This window comes from Malurus melanocephalus, unplaced genomic scaffold (assembly GCF_030028575.1).
Source record: "Malurus melanocephalus ecotype Western Australia unplaced genomic scaffold, MMel_1.1 scaffold_433, whole genome shotgun sequence".
Lineage (NCBI taxonomy): Eukaryota > Metazoa > Chordata > Aves > Passeriformes > Maluridae > Malurus > Malurus melanocephalus.
The window spans coordinates 24,009-47,566 of NW_026623665.1; the positions used below are offsets into that span (position 1 = coordinate 24,009).

The 23,558-nt window shown below is 45.2% G+C and overlaps 1 protein-coding gene across 1 annotated transcript in view; it reads right to left on the reverse strand.

Annotated features, from left to right (window-relative positions):
* The window catches only part of FRAS1 (Fraser extracellular matrix complex subunit 1), a 102,549-nt gene that overhangs the window by 21,071 nt on the left and 57,920 nt on the right, over nucleotides 1–23,558 (reverse strand). The window contains exons 20-39 of the mRNA XM_057380028.1: nucleotides 21,121–21,273; nucleotides 19,461–19,607; nucleotides 17,360–17,506; nucleotides 16,615–16,755; nucleotides 16,384–16,524; nucleotides 16,040–16,183; nucleotides 15,176–15,446; nucleotides 13,918–14,002; nucleotides 11,941–12,255; nucleotides 9,440–9,593; nucleotides 7,871–8,049; nucleotides 6,450–6,566; nucleotides 4,873–4,987; nucleotides 4,321–4,458; nucleotides 4,108–4,140; nucleotides 3,382–3,513; nucleotides 2,975–3,100; nucleotides 2,356–2,603; nucleotides 1,052–1,200; nucleotides 460–622 (exon numbers count right to left, since the gene is read on the reverse strand). Of these exons, the coding sequence (XP_057236011.1) occupies nucleotides 460–622; nucleotides 1,052–1,200; nucleotides 2,356–2,603; nucleotides 2,975–3,100; nucleotides 3,382–3,513; nucleotides 4,108–4,140; nucleotides 4,321–4,458; nucleotides 4,873–4,987; nucleotides 6,450–6,566; nucleotides 7,871–8,049; nucleotides 9,440–9,593; nucleotides 11,941–12,255; nucleotides 13,918–14,002; nucleotides 15,176–15,446; nucleotides 16,040–16,183; nucleotides 16,384–16,524; nucleotides 16,615–16,755; nucleotides 17,360–17,506; nucleotides 19,461–19,607; nucleotides 21,121–21,273 (3,098 nt within the window). The remainder of the gene's footprint in view (nucleotides 1–459; nucleotides 623–1,051; nucleotides 1,201–2,355; nucleotides 2,604–2,974; nucleotides 3,101–3,381; nucleotides 3,514–4,107; nucleotides 4,141–4,320; nucleotides 4,459–4,872; nucleotides 4,988–6,449; nucleotides 6,567–7,870; nucleotides 8,050–9,439; nucleotides 9,594–11,940; nucleotides 12,256–13,917; nucleotides 14,003–15,175; nucleotides 15,447–16,039; nucleotides 16,184–16,383; nucleotides 16,525–16,614; nucleotides 16,756–17,359; nucleotides 17,507–19,460; nucleotides 19,608–21,120; nucleotides 21,274–23,558) is intronic.

Genomic DNA, 23,558 nt, shown 5'->3' on the forward strand with positions numbered 1-23,558 from the left:
CATGCTGATCTCTTGGAGGGCAACACCTGCATTTCTTGTTGAGGAGAGCCTTTTRAAGGCAAGGGAGGGGGAAAGAAAGCTGGAAAGGAGAGAGCTGACTCCCAAAGGCTTTGATAAGGAGTGTGGGATRCTGTGTGTCAGTCCAAAGCACCAGATGCCCTCAGACTCATCTTACACACAAGCTGGTGAAAATAGGGATGAAATATTGAATAGGGATAAATCTGACTTGCTCCTCTCATACCAAGAACATCACCTAGAGACAACCAGCTCCTGAGTGGAACAGATATAAACAGATGAGGTTCAGAGATGCAGATGGACTGCCAGCCTCCTCTGATTTCTTCACCCTTTGCATTGCACAAGCAACATTACATTTGGTTCAGTGATTTCCCCTGGGTCCAGGAATACTGTTGAGGTGCTCCCATCCCATCCCTGTTGCCACAGTCCTGAGCAGCCACTCACAGTGACATGGTCAGCAAAGGCGAGGAGCGAGGGCAGTGCCTGGGCAGATGTGATGGTGATGGTGAACATCTGCCTGTCCAGCCGGTTGTTGTCAGCATCCAGGACAGAGAAGTGGAAGATGTCTGTGACAGGCTGATTGCTGGTCTCAAACGTGGTGGAGTAGCTGTGGGATCAGGACACAGGGAGTCAGGGAGTCTCACTGAGCCCCAGGAAAATACATCCCACCCTTGCAGTTAGAGGTGAGGCAATCCTCTTGGAAGAGAGGTGCTCTCTCAGTTYCCAACCCTCATTCACATTCATTTCCTGAATTCTTTAAAACTACTGGTTTAGGTGTTGCCTACCTGAAGTGTCACCATGGTATCATAGACACAGAAAAATCCCCATAATTTGAGCTATACCAACTTCTGCCATTTCAGATGTGCAGCAACACGGAAAATGCACTTATCCATAATCCCAGAGGATACAAGAGACAAGAAAGGAAAAAATACCTTGGAAGCAGTGCACTAAYATAACATAGCCCAGGAGTCCCTGGGGAAAAGCCCACTGAGCTTTTAARTGGTATGGCTTGAAGGAGAATAGTGCTCTTTGCTACCTGATCCTCTGACTGTTGATGTCTTCCATGGTGAAATTGTAAACCTTGGAAAGCTCTTCATCGTGGGAGCCTGATGTCCTTAACAGTGTTCCATATGCAGGCAGAGATATCAGCTGGATTCTTATCTCTGAGTCAGGAGAATTGTTGTCCTAAACAYGAAGAAACAAATGAAATCAAAACAGGACAAAATTAGGCATTGCTTCACTCCACTAAAAATGGAAGRAGGAATAAGTGTTTTATAGGGAATTTTATCTGCCTGGCTGGGTCAGACACACAGATGACTATTAAATAAAGCTCTGCTGATGAGAAGAGAGTCAAGTGGGTTGACATTTTCAAAATCTGCCAAGAAATGTATTTCCATTTTCTCTCAGCTCAGAGGGGTTTTCTCTATATCCTTGTATCACATTAACACAGTCCCCCAGACACAAACCCGGTATTTTCATTTTCAAACTACTTCACACTAAACTAACAGCTAATTTTGTCTCTTTGCAACTGCATTAAGTACAACCACCTCGATGGTRTTGCAGCTCAGATGTCATTTTTCTTAGAAGAGTTTTGTTGGGTGGTTAAAAAATAAAACCCAAAGCAGAAATCTTTGAGCACATGGGTCAGGAGTGAAATCCTCTTTTCCCTATCTGTCCTCTTACTCAGATTAAACCTGAGCAGCTCCCTTCCCTCTTACGAGGGGGACAGGACAGATTCCAGACTTGTATCCAGGCTGATCCCTTTGGAAAACAATTCCCAATCATGTCTGTGACAGCCATCCTCTCTCAGCTCAGGTCTCTCCAGCCTCACACCTGAGCTGTGCTCTCTCCTTCCTCAGGAGGTTGCTAAATCATCTTCAAGAAGTAAAGCAGCTTTCTTGGGAATGTCACCAGCAGGATAATTCTTGCACACAACCCATGGGACCAACTCAAGCTACCAAGCACTGCAGCATCTTGGGGCTGCTTAATCCTTCCCCCTTCCAATCTGTCCAGAAAAAAAACCAGGTGATTTTGCAAAGTGAGTGAAGGGGCTGAAATTTTCAAGGGATTAACACTTAACAAATCCACGTGCTTTATTAGCAAGTCTGTTTGATAGAAAAATCTTGGATTAAGTAGGTTCTCATGTTCAGCATGGCAGTTCACCTCTGTCACAGTCAAATGGGGATAACCTTAAATCCCTGTGGGATGAAAGAGTCTGTTATCCCCTTTTTGGCAGTACTCAAAAGTTGAGCTCTCTACACAGAATCAGTGAGGCGTGTGGGGGATAAGGAAAAGGGGGCTGGCAGCATTCCCTGGGCTTAGAAACAGATGAAAACTCACCGTGTAAGCGAGGTGCAGTCTGGAGAGAGTCACAGAGCTTTTACTGGCCACGGTGGCTGCCAACAAGCAGCCCGGGGCCAGCTGTGGGCCGTGGGTGTCCAGCTGGGACACTTCCACCCTCAGCACCGTGCTGACCGTGGTGGCACCGTCGGTGACAGAGATCTCCATGCTGTCCTCTGTGGCCACTGAGCCATCGTGCACGTACTGCAGAGCGTTCCGAGTGACGTCCTCGTAGGTGAAGGTGTCGCCTTCGCAGGGAGCAAACGCACGAGCAGAAAGACTCTGTTCAGAGCAGGAATGCAATTCAAAGGGCCTAAGGCTTAATCAAGTATTAAATTGGCATTTAATCCTGTCCTGCCGGGACTGTGAGTTATGAGGACATTTATTAAGGAGCTGGCAGGGCAGAGGAAAAGCTGTGACCTTCCGAGTTCCATGGACACAGCCACTCCTTGTGATTCTCAAGGAGAGCACCAATCCTCCTTTTTTGTGAGCTCTCAGCTGTATAAGGCTTCCCTATGGATGCATCCAGATCTGCCAGGGGCATCTGTCTCCTCCTGGGCACCTAAAGCAGCCAGGCTGACCCCTCTCCTGCACTGAGGGAAACTCTTACTCCACTCACCTGCTCTCATGAGCTCCTGCACTCCTGCRCTGGACTTGAGCACGATGCCATGATGGGGAGGTTTCACCAGCTCAAAGAAAAGACCCTCAGGAGCTGTATCYGTGTCACTCACAGCCAACTGGATCCCTGTGCCAGGGAAAGAGAGGATTGCTTCAGACACCTCACTGGGAACATGCCTTTAGGTTTTGTGAGGTGCTTGTGTGAATGGAGCCAAAAAAGCCATAACTCAATCAGTACAAAAATAGTGGAGCTGCCCTAGCCCAAGAGCTGTGGGTTTCATGGAAATAGTTTGTCCCCTGATGAAGCTCAGGCTGTATCAGGGGATTCACTCCTAGAGTGGCTCACAAGTGACCCCTGGCAGTGAAGCCCTGGCTGAGCTCCACGCCTGCCCCGTGYCCCCCACTCACCGATGGTGGCTCTGCCCCCCTGGCTGACCTCCAGGAACGGAGCTGCAATCTGGAACACCGGGGGCTGCTGTTCTGCAGAGAGCAGGTGGATGACAAACACCATCTCTGGGCTGCTGTGCTCCCCACCGGACACTGGGCACAGAGAGAAACCACACCTGAGCACAGGGAGGGGTTCACAGGGACTCTGCACCTGGGGCATTCACCTTTCTGAACCAAAATCACCACCCCACTCCTTTGTCTGTGGATACACTCACAATTCAACACCAGCCAAGAGCTTTTATCTCTGCCCCTAACTCAGAAAATGAACTTCTCCTTGCTGGTGAGAGCTAGGAAGCACAGGGAAAGGGAAGGATGTGTTAAACAAGCGAGCGGCTTATCTGTGGCAATTTAATTGGAGAAATGTCTCCACGCTGCATTAAAACAAACGACAGCRTAAAACTCCTTGTTCACACTGGGGGGAAAACAGGAATGAATCAGGCTTTTAGGACTGACTCCAGGCAGCCCTGGGAAAAGATCTCTCTAGCAAGCTGCAGCTCAGCTTTTATAAAACACTGTGGGGACCCAGATGAATTAATACTCCATAGGCACATGCATTTCTAGAAATTCCTACTGAGCACCCACAAGTGTGCCTGCAGCAGAACAAAGGCCAAGGAGTAACAGGCAATGGGAAAGGCAAAAGAAGGATGAAAATTGCTTTGGCCAGGAAAGAGTGAGTGGTTCACATACCTGTGAATCGGAAGTTCACAGACTCTGGGAGACCTGGCGGGACAAAGAGTGATGGTTGTCAGGACAGGAAAGCAAGTGTTGATGTAGAATTGAAGGATTTTGGAGAAAACAAGTGCTGACATTTAGGTGGGCAGGAGTCTTTCCTCATCAAGGAGGAACAGCAGCAGTGCAGCTCCTGTGGCAGCCCCACAAAGAGCCCTGGGATGCTCTCACCTGCAAAGGAGAAGGCCATCATCTCCCTGAGGTGAGGAGCAGCGGTCGGCGGGCGATAAGCGATCCTGCCRTGGTTTATGTCTGCCTGGGTGAAGTACCTGACTGGGGACAGAGGCCTGTCCCTGTGCTCCACGATACCTATGGATGAAGAGACACCAGCATTAACAGCAGGGGTTAATTACTCCACCTCATTGCACAGCTTCTTTTGCTTTCTCCAGGTACTYCTTAGCACCAGCTCCAGAACAAGTCATACGGATGTAACTGCATCAAGGATGGGCTGTAGGGACGTGAGAAATCAAACAGAGATTCCTAATTTAGGAATTTCCTCAAGTACCTCTCACTGGAAAGGTGGGAAGYAGAAAGCCACAGTAATAAAACCTATCTGAGCTCTGCAACACTCCTAAAGAAATGGGGTTAAGGAACAAGGGGTTTAAAAGCTGAGGTAGGRGGCCAAATGGATTCATAGGTGCCTCCACAGGGTGATAATCCAAACGAAAAAGGAGATATGCTCAGAAACACAGCAATGAATGCAGCAGCAACAGCTTCACTTGCCTTGCCCAGGAAGGAGAGGGACAGTCACATTGTACAGGATTTTCTCACTGGGAATCTCCGGGTCTACAAAGGAGAGGTGATGGGGCTCAATCACTGTCACGCGGTCCTCCAGCACCTCAATAAACACAGCACACCATGAGCATCAGGGCCAGAGACATGGGAAGATTCACCCAAAAGAGCACTGAAAGAGCATTTGCTTTGCTCTAGTCAAATATAAGACAGTTTTTGAATGTAAAGGCACAGTTCTTGAACCTAAATCTGAAAATCTGACCCCCTGTCCCCTGCAGATGCACAACCTCCACACTGTGGTTGGGTTTCTCTTTTGACCTATAGAAACTAAAAAGAGTTTAAACAAAAACTCCCTGGATGAACATGCAATTCATTGTCTGGGTAGATTTCTCATATAGTCTGATGTGGCTGGACTGGATTTTCTTTTAAAAGAAACCCTGAAAAGGACTCAGCCCTTTCCACTGGAATACAGAGGAACCAAAGCTTTCACTTTTGTTTTAAGCCTGTCTAAAATGGCTCTGATCCTGTAACAACATTCTCATGAACCAAGGGCAGGCAGGGTGTTAAAGCAATTATAGTGCTGCTGGAAGTGCCCAAAACCAGTAAATTTCCACATATTCATGAACCTTAATCCTGCAGAATTAACAGCTCCAAGAAGTCACCAAATTAAACAGCTCAGAGGGTATCATTTCATGATCTTGAGCAAAACAGGAAGCTAAATTAAGGATATGGGCACTTCAATAACCTTCTTTGAAATATAAAAGGTTACCAATGTGGGGGAAACATGTAACTTGATTGAAGAAAAAACAATATAGATGTTGTGCCCAGTTGAACCAAAAAAAATCACCAAACTTCCCTTGACCTTTCTCAGCAGCACAAGTCAAAGTCAAGACTAGAGGGATGGGAAGATTCAAAGTATTGTGCTTTCCTTTCAGCTTTAGAAGCCTCATTGTGAAGGAGTCTGAAGATGAATGAACAGGACTCAATCACATTGGGGCAGGGAAGTGGCATTTTTTGATGGAAAGATTTAAGGTTATGTTTCTCCCTCGCTGCCTCCAAGGCCTCTTTTGTCTCTCCCAGAGGTGGGACTTGCAGGTGGTGAGGTAAAATGTGTTTTATGGCCCTATTGAATTTTGTGGGGAGTAATTAGCTATAAAACCCAGCGCTGTGTGGCTCTGCCAGACAGCTCTCCCATCAATTCTGTCAATAATGACAACAACAAAAAGTCTGGAGCAGGAAGATACATGGCTCCAAGTAGCAGTCTGACCATGTTTCATTATCACCCAGCAAAGGTCGCCACTATTTTAAACCTTGACAAGGCTCTTGTGCCACAGACTTTTCATTAATCCCTCTCCCATCACTTCCTTTGGTCCTTCCTGATCCCATGCCTGGCATGCAGAACAGGAGAAAAATTGCACAAAATGTTGATTTTGCTTCTCTCCCTGCTTYTCCTCATCACTTTTAAAACTGAGCTTTTCAACTTTTCCTGATTATTTCCTGCACCACCACCCCATTTACTCCTCTAGCCTGTCTTTTTTTCCCATTCATATTCCAGCCATCTCACTTACAGCCATGTGCAAAGAGGAGCCAAGGGAAAGCTGTGGTGCTTTGGGTGTCTGGGGCAGAACAGCAACATTGAACACGTGGCTTTCCAAGCTGSTTTGGGGACTGGCAGAGCTGGACACCTGGGAAGGGAAAACCATGTGAATGGATACAGAAAACACCAGASCATTTCTAGGGTTTCAAACTTTCCCTTGGCAGTAGCTCTCTGTGATCCCAACAACTTCCAAGATGTGTTTCACAGAACCATAAATATTTTCCAAAAATTTTCCATTCTAGCACCAAAAATTGAGTCAAGGGTATCTAACTCCTAGTTGCAAGTCTCAGTAAAGATATATAAAGCAAATCATATGAAATTGGTAAAAATTCAGAGTAYCAGAACCATTTCCTAGAGATGAGCCTGCAAATGTCTCCAGAAATCCTGGAGTGAGGCAAATACCCAAAGAAACATAGCTCCCTTTTTGGATAGACTCAATTCTGGTTTTAAATTTCAGTAGAATTGACAATGTGCTCTGAAACTCCACAGAGCACTATGAGAGCAGGAATGGACTTCATGAAGCTTAATTTCTAGAAAATACATTAAAATGAAAGGAATGATGTTACCTTTGCCATTTGCTGCACCTGCTCTGTCCTAACACTGATGAAAATAACATGTTGGCCTTTCCTGAGATGTCCCATCCCAAAATTCAAGGCTTGGACAGGGATGCCACRATCTCCTGATGTTTTCAGGTATTCTCAGCTCCCTTTCTTAGTTCTCTGTACAATTATTYCTACTGCTCCAAGATACTAAACCCAAACACTCAAGTCATGCAAAATGTATAGTCTATAAGAGGAATGCAGCAATTAAGCCAAAGATTAGCTTGTTCAACACTGACGCTCACAAATTCCTCATTATCACTTATGTTAATTACTTTAGAAATTACCTTAATTGCCTCTCTGGTGCTACAGTAATTGCTTCTGCCTTGTAAACCAGATGTAACAWACACTGTGTGCAAGTGTTCACGTAGGCTGAGTTACAGGAGGCTGTGAAACCCTCCCAGCAAACAGCAAGGACCTGCCTGAGGAATTTTATGGCTGTTAAACCTGTGGGGAGTGGGGATTTATTTTCGTTTCCCTGCTGCTGGGGAGTATTTCTACCTTTTGGCCTGTTTGTGAGACGAAGGGCTCTGAAGCCAAAATTAAATTATTAGCTCAGAAACCAAGGGTTGTGTGGCTGTGGGGCTTGCAAAACACACCATTTCTAAAAAGGCACCTGGAACATTTTTCACTTGGTGTAAATATTACAGCTTTTATGAGAGGGTGGTGTATTTGCCAGTATATATTTACACACATATTTGTGTCATTTTTAAAACTTGGAATCACAAGACGTAAGTGGAGTAACCTCACATGAAGTGCCACATGATGTTTCCAGGGAAATTAGGAGGAATACCTGGAATTGGAAGGAGTCACTCTCCACTTCAGCCCCAGAGTGTCTGTACCACACGATGCCATCGTTGATGTCCTGCTGGGTGAAGGAGGTTGTGGGTGAGGCTGCTCTTCCATCGGGTAAAAGCTGCCAGGATTCTGCAGGGCTGTCTGCTGGCATTGGGACCAGGAGCACCACCTCCCCTGGGAACAGCAAACAGCAACTCATGAAAACACAGCTTCTTTCCATCCAGTCTTAAATGACAGAAATACCAGCAGGGGACCTTGAGACATCCCGGTGACMTTGGGAAATCTTGTTCATTAATTCTATTAAACAGGTTGATTATTCTGCTGATGTATAATTAATCAYTCTGTTATGTGAAACATCCATCATAAACTCTCCCATTTAATTTCCCCAAACCACCCTTGAGAAGTTGGAGCAACAAAAAAAGTAATGCAGCAAGATGAAATATCACACTTCCATTCCATCATCAAACTCTGGGCTAAAATTTCTTTATCAGTACCTTAATTGCATTCTAAATCTTATGGTTTTGCTCATGGGAGGTCCCCTAAAAATCTAAAAATCAAATTTTATGTTTTCTACAAGTATGAATATCTTTCCCATTAGTCAAAGACTAAGTTAGGCAGATAAGCCCTCCTGGAATCAGGACCCATCTTCCACATTTCTCTCTCTCTTATTTTTTTCCCTCCCTTTCTGCAAAACAGTATTTTAGATAAAATTCTGGAGATCATTGATTTCTGCTGCTTCTTCCTCACCTGCAGCTACAAACCTGTTTATATTACCAGAATTAATCACAGCAGCGATAATTACGATGATACAAACACAGGATTATAAATTTTAGTTAGGGTTAGGTAGCAGGAGACAAGCTCCTCAGGGAAAAATTCCTGTTTTCATGTAAATGCTTATTAAAAAYGAGAAGACAGACCTTCATCTGCAGAAAACTGAAGGGGGAATACAAATTAATTACTTCTCTTCTAACCTGCAAAACTCACATAATTTCTGTTCACATAACCTGTATAATCAGCTGCTGGCAGCTGTTATGGAAACCAGCCTATCCTCACAGCAAAAGGAAAAAAAAAAAAGGCATGGGTGTTGTTAGAGGGATCCTCTAATTTTCTCCTGCTCAGCAAATTAAAYGTGGTATCACCTTTCATCAGAGGTGCAAAATACCTTATTCAAAAAACATTTTTGGTGAAGAAAATAGTGATGCTGAATAGGAAAAGAACATTTTTCTTTTCTTGCCGTATTTCCTTTCCCTCCACTGACACCTTCTCTTTTTCATACTATTTCTCTCCATTTATAGCTYAGTCACAAATCCCAGAATTTTCCAAGTTCTCCCTTACCCCATGCCCAGAAGTTCCTCTTAAAGCACGATGTTGCTGGTGAAAGTCACTGCTCTGAGAGTYGAGCTCAGAGCCTCTCTAAATGAATTTGGGGACAAGAATTACCTACCAATTCTTCTCAGAGGGCCTTCTCAGAGGAAGGCAGCCCCTTCCTCTGAGACAAATTAAATCAAATATCACAGAATTTAGGGAATTCTTCAAGGTAAACTTTTCCTGCAGAGGGATTTACCGTGTCTGGGCTGGTCCTTGGTGATGGTGTAGGTGATGTCGGAGTCGCGGGCACCGGGCAGCTCGGCSTGCAGGATTGTCTTGGAGATCTGCAGCATGCCACCCTGGGGCACCCACACCAGGGAATTTGTCACCAGCCGAGGGYTCCTGTCRCTCTGCAGGCAGGGGGACAGCAGGAAAAGGCTCATTGGAATGGCAGCAATGCTGTGCTGATGGAAACAGATTTTCAAGGGAAGAGGACCAAGGAGAATATTCTGGAATTTCTTATGCATTCCATCCTGGTTGTTTGCCTGAAGCAATTGTGCATCCTGCACTTGTATCCCTCAGACCCAATTCCCAGCCTGTACAACTACCTTGCCCTCTAATTTCTAACTTTCTGCTGCTTCCTGACCTGAGTCTCCCTCCAAAATTCTCTCTTCTCACCATCCTCATTCTCTCTGAGCATCCATCAATCCTTTGCTACTTGGTGCGTTTTCTAATCTTCACACTATTTCTGTGTTTTATTTTTAAAAATGAATATTTATCCAATMTTAATTTAAGCTTCCTGAAATGTGGATGTCAGGAGTGGATTGCAGTAACAGTTTCACTACAGTTTCCGTTCATTTCAGTAACACCACTCTGTCTTTCAAGGATTAATCAGCCCTTTTTGGCTCTAAATTGCTTTGTTGGACATATCACCAAAATCTCCATGACCWCTTCCATGCCATGGTTCTTTCTCATAACCCCAGCTGCTGCAACTGTGACTTCCTTTCTTGATTTCTGCACATTCACACCTTGGAACTGGCTGTGGCTGCAGTTCACCTTGAACTGCACAATCAGTCAGAATCCTGACTGCTCCATTTAAGGGATCACCTTCCTCCTCATTTACTGTAATCAGCCCCAAAACTGATCAATGACTCATTGCTGTGCTCTTCTGCATCTGCCACAGAGACAGGAGAGAGAGATGAAAAGATGTTTGTGGAAAGGAAAATCACATTAAAGGATGATTTCCCACCTCCTTTTTGACGTGTCTGCTGTTAATTTGTACTCCACTTACACTCTGGGTTTRTTATAAACATAGAAACTGTCAGCTTTCAGGTCACTAAATGACTGAATGTTCCTTCACTGGCCACATCAAACCCATCCAGCACGTTGGAACACCATTCCCACATGGCTTTGATKCTGCTTGCTAATGAGAACAGATTCATGAGACAGCTCCTTTTGCTTGGTAATCTATTTTAAAAATGCATTTAAGATGAATGAATTCACAGCATGGGAAAAGCATTTTCAGAGAGCTCAGGGAGGCTCACACTCTCCCTGGTCCATGCTTCAGCTACCTGCTCCCAGGCAAGGCAAGGTCAGCTTTCCAGTGTCTCAGACCCTCCCTTAGCTGGGTCTCTAGAGGTCTAGGGTAGCCCTAAAATAAACATATTTTGCCTTTTTTCCTGGGTTCCCCCTGGCCCTCCAGAAAAGAAAGGCTTCCATGTCCCTGTTCATACTGCAATAGTTCCAGCAAAGGGCACGGATGGGAAAAGCAGCATTTGCAAGCAAAGGGACTGGGAAAAGCCCTCAAAGCTGCTCTGCTCCCACTTGTGTCACCACTTGCATTCTTCTCTGTAGCCAAGTGCTGCACAGAGAAGTGTGTAACGATAACAACAGACAAGGGAGCACAAAATAGGATAACAAAAGAAACTGCTCTCAGCAGCTCACCCTCACTGGCATTTACAAAACCTGCTTAATCAACASAGAGAGAAAAAATGGTGTTACAAACAACACAGAGTGGTGTCCAAGCATTTTCACAGTCCTTCCAATCCTATTCAGGCTCCTTAGGGCCATGGATCTGGGTGAAGAAACCACAGGCAAGGCTCCTCTTATTGCAGGAGTCTAATAACAGCACCAGCCTTGAAAGCAATCCTTTTTCATCCCCACACTGCTGTGTGAGTCATGGCACTAATTAACATTAATTACTACCATAGCTTTAGGGGAACCTGCAGGGTCCAAATGGGATCAGTGCCTCCTTGAGCTGAAAYCCATGGAGGCACCGAGTGCTTGCAAAGCTCCCTTTGAATTTTCATGCCCAAGCTGCTGTGAAAGACATCTAACACAGCAGAGAGGACAAAAGAGGTGTAATGCCATCTCCTCCAAACTCCTTTCCAAGGGGTGGAACTCGAAGACACTGTGSCAGATCTCTACATAAAAGATTGCAAAATGTGGCCTTCTCTACTGACAGCTCTATTTTTTGTTACTCTTTCACCTCAATAAGGGATGAAGAAATTTTCAGCTTCTTCTCTTTCTRTTTTATTACAGTTTATTCCTTTTTATCAAATAACTGAGGCTTTTGAATCTTCAGAGCTGCACACAAACTAAAACTTGGGGTGACCTCCAAAACCCAATCAATCCACGACTTTCTCCTGCCTCCAAGTGCAGCCTGYCGGTAACTCAGGATTAGTGACACCTCAGGGACAGAGCAGCACTTCTCCAGACTCTCCATYTGCCTGCCAGGGTTTATATGTTTTCACATACCTGGGGAGCAATCCTGATGTGGAGCAGGATGTTCTGGAAGTGGTACCCATCGCTCACTTGCAGCAGAGCCGTGTCCTCCCRGCTGTCGGAGCCATCGTGGGCATAGCGCAGCCGCCCGCCTGCCAGGTCACCCAGGGTGAAGGTGGCAGAGTCCCCAGAGGGCCTGAGCAGCCTCCCGTGGCGTGGAGGYTCCAAAACCATCAGCACCACGTCCTGAGGATTGTCACTGTCCCCCACGCCCAGCACCAGCTCCGACAGCGGCTCGATGTCCCCTCTGCCGACAAGGAGGGGTTCATTCCTGAACACATATGGGGCCTGAAACACAAAAACAGCTCAGAGATGTCTGCTGAACCTTGGACACTGCATCATGATCAAAGGCTGGAATTAAAAGTTTGGGGATAAGGAAATCAGCTCACTTCATCCCTGGAAATCTCCTATTTCTCACCAGCAGAGAATCACTCTCCACACCTTTTCCCACGGTGGGCAGATCTAATAATATTTAGTATTTAAACTGAATTAGTCACTTTTAAAGAAGATTTTAATGCCACACCAAGCTTAGGAAAGGCAAAAACTTARGACATTTATATAAAAAGACTGACTSTAGCTGATCTTCATTAGCCTTTGAGATGTCTTCATCATCAGTATTTATTTCATTCCCAACACTCCCCACAGCCTTGCTCAACTTATACCAAAGATCTGCCAGAGGCCATATTTCTGCTGGTTTAAATTAGTTCCTCAGTTCTTTGGCATCAAGAAAGTTTCAATCTGCAGTCTCTATTGATCCCAATAAACATCATTTGCCATGGGTAATGYGMTGCCTCRGGAGGGAGGCGATCCCGCAGAGACAAAGTCAAAGCCCTGGGAACATCCATCAGGGAGCCAATTGCTGCCACTTCACTCATGCACRACTTCCCAGGGTTATTAGGGATCGACAGGCAAAATTCCTATCATTAAAMCTCACTTATGTATTCTGGGGCCATGACTGCAGCTCTTACTTAGGTGAACGTCCTACYGAGGTAAACAGGAGATTAAGCTGAGCTGAGATCTCAGCACCAGCCAGAATCAATACACACACAGCAGGATCAAAACCCACAGTTCGTCTTATTCTAAAGAACAAACTAGAGCACTTCTAATTTCCAGAAGTTATGGGAATGACTAATATGGAATATAAATTACTCATGGTGAGGATGGAGGCTGAGCAGCACCAGGAGAGTTCTGTATTTGAYGCCCCTCTGAGGATGTAAATAGGCCCTAAGAGTCCCAGATCCTCTTTTGCACTTTAAGATCCCTATTTATAAGGGATCCCAAGTAACCACAACTTCTGGTCGAGATTTCCATTCTGGAAAAAGATCAGTGCAAGCTGCAAAGTCTCCCTGGAAACCCTGCTTCTGTACCCATTCTGGGGTGAGACCCATATATTGTGCCACATTGTTTAAATAACMACAATACAATAACAATAATTGTTTAAATAATGATAATACAAGAGACATGGGCACTCTGCAGCACCATCACCTTGCCCAGAAGTGGTGAGAAGTTTAAGAGACTCACTTTAAATAGCTCATGCTGATTGAWTTCCCAGCTGTCTTAGAGCAGTGAACTTGAGTGTCAAAGCATTCCTGCCATCGGGATCAATGCTGGCCCAATTGCCCTGCAGCAAGAGGCTGAACTGGAGCATCAGCAGATCCAAAGGATAATTGGAGCAGCAGGGATCTCTTAGCCCTCACTGATCATTGCTCTATGATTGCATTGCTGCAGCTCCCTGCACAAGCAAAATGACCCAGGCCAACTTCTCCAGTCAATTCCCCAATCCCTTTCTTCCACGTGACTCTTGGCTGCCACCCCTAAGGGAGAGTTGAGTCTAATTTGCCTGATCTGAACCCTGCTCAGGTTCTACCCAGCTTCTTTGTTATCCCTGCAAGAAACCAGGGCTTCAAATGGTACAAAATTTGGGTTTTTTTCCAAGCTTTGTTACATTACCTGTGTTGAGAATGCCTGAACGTTGATCACCTCAAGGTGGGAGAATGACTGTTGATCGCTGACCTTCAAGGAAAACTGTCCTTTCCTAAACAGGTCCCCAACAAACCAAAATGCAGGAAAATATAAATTAATGGAGTGCTCTTCCAGGACTCCATAACAATAAGCATATTATATATTCAGCAAAAATGACTGGCTCAGTGACAGAAGCTTTAGCTCAAGTTTTCTTCAATTATATTTTTATAGTATTTTTTCCTGAAGATTCACAACAGTCACAACAGGTAATAAAGCACCTTTAGCTRTGCAATAATATACCCTCATCTCCCTTTAACTAACGTTATCCACATCGGATGGCATCTCCAAGATAAAATGCCAATTCTAAATGTCACCTGAGAAAGAAAAACGTCACTTATCTGGCTTCAGGACTTGCCAGGGTTTTTCCTTCCCATTTACTTTTCAGTGATGCAAACACCTTSAAGTTTTAAGTGACAGTATAAATAACAAATAGAGTAATATTCMGTAACAAAGTAGCTTTGTTTCTCAAGACAAGACACTTACATTTCATTGTGACATTTCAAGTAGACCAAAAAGAAAAAGGTTCCAGAAACACAGTGGTGAGCACCAACTAACCGTTGGCATCAGGATACCCTGAAAGTCTCCTTTAGATCTCCCTGATATTTTCAGCCAGAAATTGAGAACAATTCCCCTGATGTCACTCTAGTGCCAAGGCTTTATGGTGATGCAAATCAAGTGTGAAATTTGGCAGGGTGACTGGCTTATTGCCTGGCTGCAGGAAAAATCTGCTTCCTTGCAACATCCTTGCCGTGTGAGTTTTGCCAGCTACTAATCACCACTAATTATTACAGGGTACTAACAGAGCTCAAGGAATGGCTGAAGGCAAACTGCTGACGAGCACAGCAGTGACATCACTTGAGCATCTTCCTAACAGCATCAAGAAACTGTAGTAAGAATCAGACTAATAGAGCAGTTTTAACTCACAGCAGAGAATTCTGAAGATGGGACAGATTGCTGCACCCCCCAAAACACAACAGGTTTGGGATTTGGGTCATGGTGACCTCYGAGAGAGGTTTTGCATAACCAGCTATGCTGTGGTGCAGTGTAAGTATGTTGGTAGATGATTTAGCAGCAGTGAGAATCATCCTTCCCTGAGGAATGCTTCCAAGGAAGAAGGAATTGCCTGTTCCCAAGATACAAGGGTATTTTTGAGGTAAGACTCAGAAGGAGGATTCCCCCCGGTCACCTGGGCTTGTCTTTGCTGTGCTCGAACCGGACCCTCCTGTCCCGCAGGTCGCTGCAGCTGAAGCGGTGGCCGTGGCTCAGCGGCACCTCCCGCCCGTCCCGCAGCATCACCAGCCGGCCGGTGGAGGGAACGCTGTCCACATGGAACAGGGGCTGGCCCGAGCCACCGGCAGGATCACACACACCCAGCAGGGCCGGCTCKAGGGGCTGCACCCCGCCGATCCCCACCCGGAGGGTGCTGCTCACACGGGAGCTCCAGGGATGCCTGCTGGCTGAAGGGAAAGAAGGGARAAGTGTTACTGCAGGAAACACCACGGGCTGTGTAGGCATCGGGCCTGTCACCAGCATTTTTGGGGTAACAAAGCCCTGTTCATTCCTGACTCAGCTAGGCAAACACTGTCTCAAGAACTGCAATCCATCCCAATCCCCACCATGGCCTCGGAAAATCACTTCCCACCTTGATTTCCCCATCACAGAACTGAAAGCCAACACACTCTGGCTTGCCCTGCAGACAGACTAGTAAATCTTCATTTAGAATAAAGAAARGATAAGTAACAATTAAACTTAATTTAGGAAGAGATTTCCCCCAAGATCTTTTGTCACCGGTTTTATACTGATGATAAATGGTGCTGCTGCAAAGAGATGCCTGCACACCCAACTGGGTAACTACACTTAGAAAGCCATGGACATGCACACTTTACAAAACCAAAAAGTTGGAGGAAAATAGCTGCTGGCTTTCAACAGTCACCAAGAAATTGCACAGAGCTGAATTCCAAAARTATGACTGAATGAACACTTTTCCTGGCTTTAAAATGTGCTGATGGAAGCCTGTCAGCTCAGCCACCTTATYGTGAGAGGCACTCACCTTCTTCACACTCTCTGCTCTGTGCATTGCCATAGAAACCCCGGCCACAGGCAGAAACACAGATCTTATTCTTCAGAAACATGGTGCTGTCACAGAGGTGGCACAGGCTGCTGCTGTCACACTCCAGGCATCCAGGAGGACAAGCTGCATTGGATGGAAAGCACAACCCCACTGAGACACTGCAAAACCAATGCAACCACTGGCATGCAGAGGTGCCCMAGGGACAGAGCAGAAACACCACTGCTGTGTGTGGCAAAATGAGGGGCAAAGASTTATGGTAAGAGTTTTTAAGCAGTTCCTTCCTCATTTGAGCACTATCCCTGCATCAAGCTCACTGTGCTTACCTGTGCACTTGCGCTGTGTCTCGTCTGCGTAATATCTCTGCCCACATTTGGGAACACAATGGCTGCCCAGGAGGAAGAACGGGGYTGGGCAAAGGCTGCACGTGTCTGCTTGCTGGCACTGAAGGCAAGGTTGATCACACCCTGCAGAGGCACAGACAAAGAGTTCAGCTCGACAGCTCTTGGGAGACAAGCAGGGAATCGTGTTGGATTTAATGCTCCATAAAAACTCACTCTGGCACGTGTGTGATTCCTGGTAGAAAGCTGGAGGGCACTCTTCCACACAAACTCCTTCGTGGAGAACGTGGCCCTCCATGCACTGCAGGCAGTCAGTCCTTTGGGGACCTTTGCAGGCGTTACAGCTCCAGTCACACTCTGGAAGAAAACCAAAATCAGTTGGGGTGCTCACCCTGCACGAGGCCTTAGCACTTGGGGTCTATCAGCTGTGGGAATATATCACTTATTGMCTTTATGGAACACTCTGCTGGGAATTCTGGAAATCTCTCAACTCACATGTCTTTTAAATCACTCCAAACTGCTGTTTCTGCAGCCATCCAGTGGTGCAGGGTTTAAYAAGACAGAGAGAGAGACAGGTAAGTACAGGAGGCAGATAAGCCCCCTAAAARAGACTTATCCTGGCAAGCTCACTCCTTATCAGCTGACCCGTGACTAAATGAATTGCTGGACCTGACCCCTGAAAACTTTGCTGGTTCAGTTACAAAATCATTTACAAGAGAGCGATTTGCAATAATCTTGTTCCACTGAAAGGCTCAAGTATGTGACAGCAGGCTGCCCAAAAAGAGAAAAAACCTGCAGAAACCTTGCAAACAACCTGTCACTGAACAATTTCACCCATTTTAAAGCAGGCCACCTGCACAGCTCCCGCTGCCATGTAACGGATTCTCAGCCAAGGCGCTTGCATTTATTTCTTTTTTCCTTTCCTTTTTTTTTTCCTTGAAAGCAGCAATGCATTTTTCACCTCTGCAAGTCCTGCTGGAGAAATCCAGGTAATACTGCTGAGCACAGCTGTTGTAGTGGCACTCCCCAAAAAGCAGGACCTTGGCTGGATCTCTGCACGATGTGCAGCCGGCGGCCGAGTCACAGCTCCTGCACTGGCTGCTGCAAGCTGTGAGAAGACAAGGAAAATCCAAAAGTGTCATCCACCCCGAGTCCAAATCCCCAAATAAGAGCCTCTGGTTTCTTTATTTCTTTGAAGCAACCTGCATTTCATAMAACTCTTTACTCAGAAACACACAAATCTGGAGAGCAGCGTAGACTGCTGCAATCCTTGGTGGGACCAAAGGCCCATTTATTTCACTTAACGTTTCCACCTTTTTATCTGCACACAGTGTGAAATTCTGGAGCAGCAGGGAGCAACAAAGATACCAGAAAAAAAAATAATTCAGGGATTTACTGAATCTAGGATCAAAGTCCAGAGGTTCAGAATATTTCAACTCACCTCTTTGATGTCCAGGAACTAAACTTTGCAGGAGGCTGTACTAACAGTTTGGGTGATAAATACTGACACGTCAACTCAAAACACAGTTTTATAACAAAAAAACCCTCCCAATACCAAAGAAAATGTGAAAATACCCACATTGCTTTCATTKAAACAAGAATCTACTGTTTTTCAAAAGAGTTATTTGTTGTGGCTCCTCTAAAAATGTCACAGAAGCTCTGTATTTTAGTGGTGTACAAATGATTTTTAGTAAAATGTTTACCTGAAGAAGCTAGCAACTCTTTTTAGGTGCTCTGGTGCCACTTTGATTTTACTTCACTTAAGAATAGTCCATGAAAAAATTACTTTTTTTAAGTACTCCAAAGAATCAACTATCAAAAATACAATAAAACATTATACATAAGGTCTAAATCCATGGAAATTGGGCTACCCATGGAGTCATGCCAGAATAATAAGCAAAAACTGTATCTGGAAGCAAACCTGTCTGCTTGTTTTATCAGCATGACTCYGTATCTGCATTTTTAAGCCCATGAAGGACTCGTTAAGCTCCTCACTGTTCCTGGGCCAGGATGTCACTGAGTTTAAAAATAYCTCCCCGAGTCCATTCGTGCACTCAGCATCTCTCTGAACCTCATTCCAACCCTGAGTTCCTCAAAAGTGCAAGGAGACTAAAATAAACGTTGAGGGGAGATGAGATTTTCTCAGCCTAACAGCCAACCTCCGATTAAACAATCTTTCATTCCCTCCAAGTGGTAGTTTCCCAGCAGCCTGGGACAATTTGGATCTCCATGGCTTATCAGCAGCACTTGAAAAGGCACAAGTGACACTTGGAATGACAAAAATCCAACACACTTGGCCTTGAGCCTCCTRCCCCAAGGATTACAAACACTTCTTTAAAAGCCATTTGCAATAAGGAGATTAGAGTAGCTGAATTGGTTTGCAAAAAAAAAAAAAAACCTTCTTTGCTGTTGAGCCCCAGAAGCAAATTCAGGAAGGGTGGGGGTCTCAGGAACATTCCAGGTCTACCATGAGGCAGAAGCCATCAACAGGAAAGCTTTCATTAAAAAAGAGCATGTTAATTAGGAAGGGAGATATTCTGGAACAGCAAGCAATAAGAGAATCCATACTGCAGGAGAAAACAGAATAATTTGTAGGGCTTGTAGGAAACTAGCCAGTACAGCAAAAATCCTTGGTTTTAATTCCTGTTTTTATTACTTTCCTTTTATCATTATTATTGAATATCCTTTTTTTTTTTTTTTTGCCTCAACAGAAGAGCTATACAAATCCTCCCAGCTATTTCCTTGAACTTATGTGAGGTGTCTCCATTTCTGCTGATCAGATGGAAACAAKAGTTTCAGGAGAGCCATCTATTTCAACAAAAGGCAGATAAAACTGACAACCACATCAGTTTCCTCCTACAGGACCTCATCAGTGACAAAATTTGGTCTAGGGAGGATGACACTGATACCTGGACTCATCACCTCTGTCAACTCACATCACGTTTTTAGGCACTTGAAACCTTTCTTTTCCAGGCAATGGGAACAGGGAGCAAAAAAACMARRAAAACCMCMTCTGTCAATGCCCTGTGGAAAGGAAAGATGGCTGGGGGAGAGGCACTCACGTCTGCAGGTCTGCTGGTCATCCCTGTAGAATCCCAGGGAACAGAGMGGAGCACACGCRCCCGTGTGGGACAGAACCAGGCTGGARTTGCAGGAAGAGCAGGAGAAGGGACCCTCACCAGTGCAGGTTTTACATGAAGGGTGGCACCCTGCAGGGACAGCAAAAAACAGCGTTTCTGTTCAAGRWAAAAYAGTCTCAGGGCAAGTTTCACTTCACAAGYTTCAGCACAAACTGAGAGTGGTGATGGWGARCACCAAAAGTTGYTGCCAAGACTTAACCCTCAGTGGTGCATAGTGCATCCTGCCCAAAAAAGGATCCTCTCCTTGCTTTCTCTTTTTATCCTCCTCTCTTCAACCTTCTCCTCTCCTTAAGAAAAATCTTTACAGGATTTGGCCAACACCTGTCTAAGAGAACAGAGTGAGAAAAAGGGCAAGCACATACCTCCTTCTCATGCTTTCTCTGAACTAGCATCAGGTCAGATCCACTTTGTCTATATAGGAACCATTGAGTGCTTTTCTGACATTTCCACACTTCCCTGAAGATGCACATCCATCTCTTAAGCAGGAATTGCACTGAGGGACACCACACTATCTCCATGCACCCTCTCCCCATTTCCCTCATGATTTTTCTCATTTCTTAGTCTGACTGAAGACMTTTGAAATATCACAGTGGCTGAGGCCAATGTACCTTATTACTTTCTCCAGAGAGGTTACATACAAAATCATTAGTCTGTTTTATTTCTAGACAGGCCTTTACCTAATGATTGATGCCATCATTACACCTATCATGACAGGTGTAAGATTAACCATGAGTGAGAGCAGGCAAAGAAATCAGGAGTGATCTTAAAAGCCAGCACAAAATGTCCTGTGAACTTTGATATAGTCTGAACAATGCAAAACTCCTTTAAAATTAAACCTTTAAACCAAAGGGAAGAATCCCTAGGCTTACATTTCCAGGAAGGCAAAACCKGTCTCTCTCAGGGCCCTTTCCAATCTAGTGACACAGAATATGTTTCATACAGCTCTGAGATCTCATTTGTCAAATAAACACAGAGATCCTGGAATGCTGGGGAGAAACTCTGAAATATTTCTCATCCTAAACTAGATAAGGAAATGTCACCTCCTGCAAAAGGAGCATCTACATKGTGCCAAATTTCTGGTCTTGGTTGCTTTCTGTGAAACTAAACTGCAATACCCTTAGCTCAGCTTTGAGCTTTACCACGTCTCTGTCAGCCACAKAACAAGAAAAGGAACTCATTTCCTTCTAAGAGCCCAGGGAAAATAAAGCAGCTCAAACAATGACTGGAACATGAAACCACATCAACAACAAAAAGTGAAGAAGATGCAGGGACACGTTAGGAAATAAAATGTGCCACAGGTGCTGCATTGTCTTGGTTTGAAAGACATGCACCCCTCATGCCAGTCTAATAGGCAGTATGAAATTGGCTTTCTGTTTTAGAAGCTGCTACAAACCATCACTTTTTGGGCTGTTACTGTAGCAAGGCAGCCTCAGTAACAGATTTTWGGATGATGTTCCATGAATATCTGGGGAAACTTCGACCAGCAAGAGCTCAGCTCCAGTGCTATTCCTGTCTCTACTAAACAGGAATCATTTCAAGGARCTATTTACAAGGATGCAGGGCACTTTTAGGAATTACTCACTTTTGCAGGCCCCATTCTCAGTGTAGTGCCCCAGAGGACAGTCAGGAAGGCAGTGATCCCCCAGGAGCAAGTGCCGGCTGTTCTGGCATTTCAGGCAGACGCTGCCGGTGTCGCGCAGGTTGGCCACGCACTGACGGCACAGGGGGTGGCAGTCTAAAGGGAGCAGAAACAAGGGACACTGAGCACAGAGGACAGCACAGAACTCTGCTCAGAGCTCCAGCAAGGAGTGGGGATGGGACTTTGAGAGCTCATCCTGATACCTGAAATTCCCTTCCCTCTCGCCTCATCCTCACCTTGTGCTCTTCCTGAGCATCACAACATTTTCACTTTTCTGCATTCTCCTGCCTCATTCAAACATCCTTTCCCATCCTTAAGGGAAAGCTTTGCACAAAGCCTGATTTTCTCTGATTTTGGATGCCTTTGCCTACAGGTTTCCCTTTAGCTCTGCTGGCAGCCTTAGGCATCCACCTCGCTCTGCTCCCACTGTGGAAAAATGAGATACACCATCTATACAGCTCTATGACCTTCTCCTGCAGTTCCTGCTGYTCACATTTTCCCACACAAACGAGACATCCATACCCTGAAGAGGCAACTGCAGCCCTCAAAGCTGGGCCAAGAGTGGCATCAGAGTGCCTCAAAACCTTTCCCCTTTTTCATTTTTTTCCAGCAGGACACAAGCTCGTGTCTCCTGACCTCTGCCTGAACTTAGGTGCTTCAAAAGGTTTGACAACAAGCCTTTTGTGTGCACAAAGGTGCACTGTAAGGCAACCTGGAAGGCAAATTAATCCTTATTATGGTAATTGAGAAAATTATAAAGGAAATGACGACAGTCTTGAAAGAAATGTAATAATGAGGCTTGATTTGAGTAGCTGGCCTCTTGTCAGATTTCTGCTGCAGGTTCACCTTTCTGTCTTTTGTCTCTTGTGACAGCATTACTACCGATTGTCAAGCAATCTAATTTTACAAAMTGAAGACAGGTTCACATGGGAGCCTGGAGGAATTGTGGAATTGAGCATCCACAACTGCAGCAACTGGAGTCTCGCCCCAGCTGACATCTCCTGCAGTCATTCTCACCAAACATTGGTGCAAAAGCTCAGAAGCAGCTCAGACATTGATCCAATCCTCACTGCAGGCAGGATCCAAGGTCCTTAAAGAGCTGCCTCCTTCGCATCCTGGGAATATAATCCATTGAGATTTTATAGGCTGTATAATCCATTGAGTTTCTGTGCTCTCAGCCWTGGAGCTGGGAAATGAACAGCCAGAGTTGGGGTAAAGGTGGGCAGGAAGAAACTCTGTGCTTCAGATAAAAGTAAAACAGCACAAGATCCTACTCCCAAACTCAGTGACCAAATTCAGAACCTACTCAGAGGGGTTACAGCTCACAGGGGTTATTGTTCTGCAGTTTCCAACTGCGCAGTAAAATCCCTATATTTTCCCAAACTAACATTTAAAAATCTAAGTATCTACAAAACTCCGTGCTGCTGCAGCAGAGTTTTCTCTTCACAAGCCTCTATTTTTGCTCCTGCGAGCGGAAAGAGTTTTCTCAGTTACTGTTTTAGGATGAATCAGCCCCATCACTCTCTTGTTCCTTTGCAAGCCTGGAGATCAAAGCACACACAACACCAAAAAAAAAAAAAACCCAGGGCTGCCGCTCATGGTGAATTTGAGGGGCATTGGGGAGTGAGGGAGAGAGTGAGGGAAGGACTGAAGTGCTTTGTTTAGGGAGAGATGATTTCACTTTTTCACAGCAGGCTCCCTTTGAAGCGAGGACTAACAGAAGGGGGATGTTTTCTTTGTGCTTCTCAATAACACCCCACAGCCCTCCTTGTTTCCTGCTTCTGCCTTCTCCCTGCCAATCTTCCCTCCAGCTCAGCCAGTGGGCACGTTAGAGCCTGGGGGATTTGGGTTTTCTGGAGCCTTCACAGCCCCAGCTGACTGCAGGTCAGTGCAACACAAATTATTAATTCACTCAGATCCCTTCCAGTATCCAAACTGGATTTTTAGGGGAGATTGTCACCACCTTGCTTGCAGTCCCAGTGTCTCCCTCTTCATGTTTCTGAATCTGCTGACTTGCCTCACAGTGTCCAAAGAAAATTTCCTCTCCCCTTCCAGCTGGCTCTGATTTCCTTCTTCTTCACCTCTATGCAAAAATACCCCCACTCACCTTTCCTATTGCAGATCTTTCTATAAAGCAATTTTCATTGTAAAGTAGAATGGAATTACTTACACGGATTTCCAGGGTTGACTTCCACACACTCTTTGGCTTTCTCTTAGCAAATAAAGCAAGAAAAAGGTGCCCTTCCTATATTGAAATTACCTATTACAGGTTGTTCTAAGACAAAAGAGGCCGTTGGGGAGACAAAATCAGCTCTGAAGTGTTTGTGAATCTCATGAAGGAAACCAGAGGCATTTCTGCCTCTCAGCTCCACCATTTACTA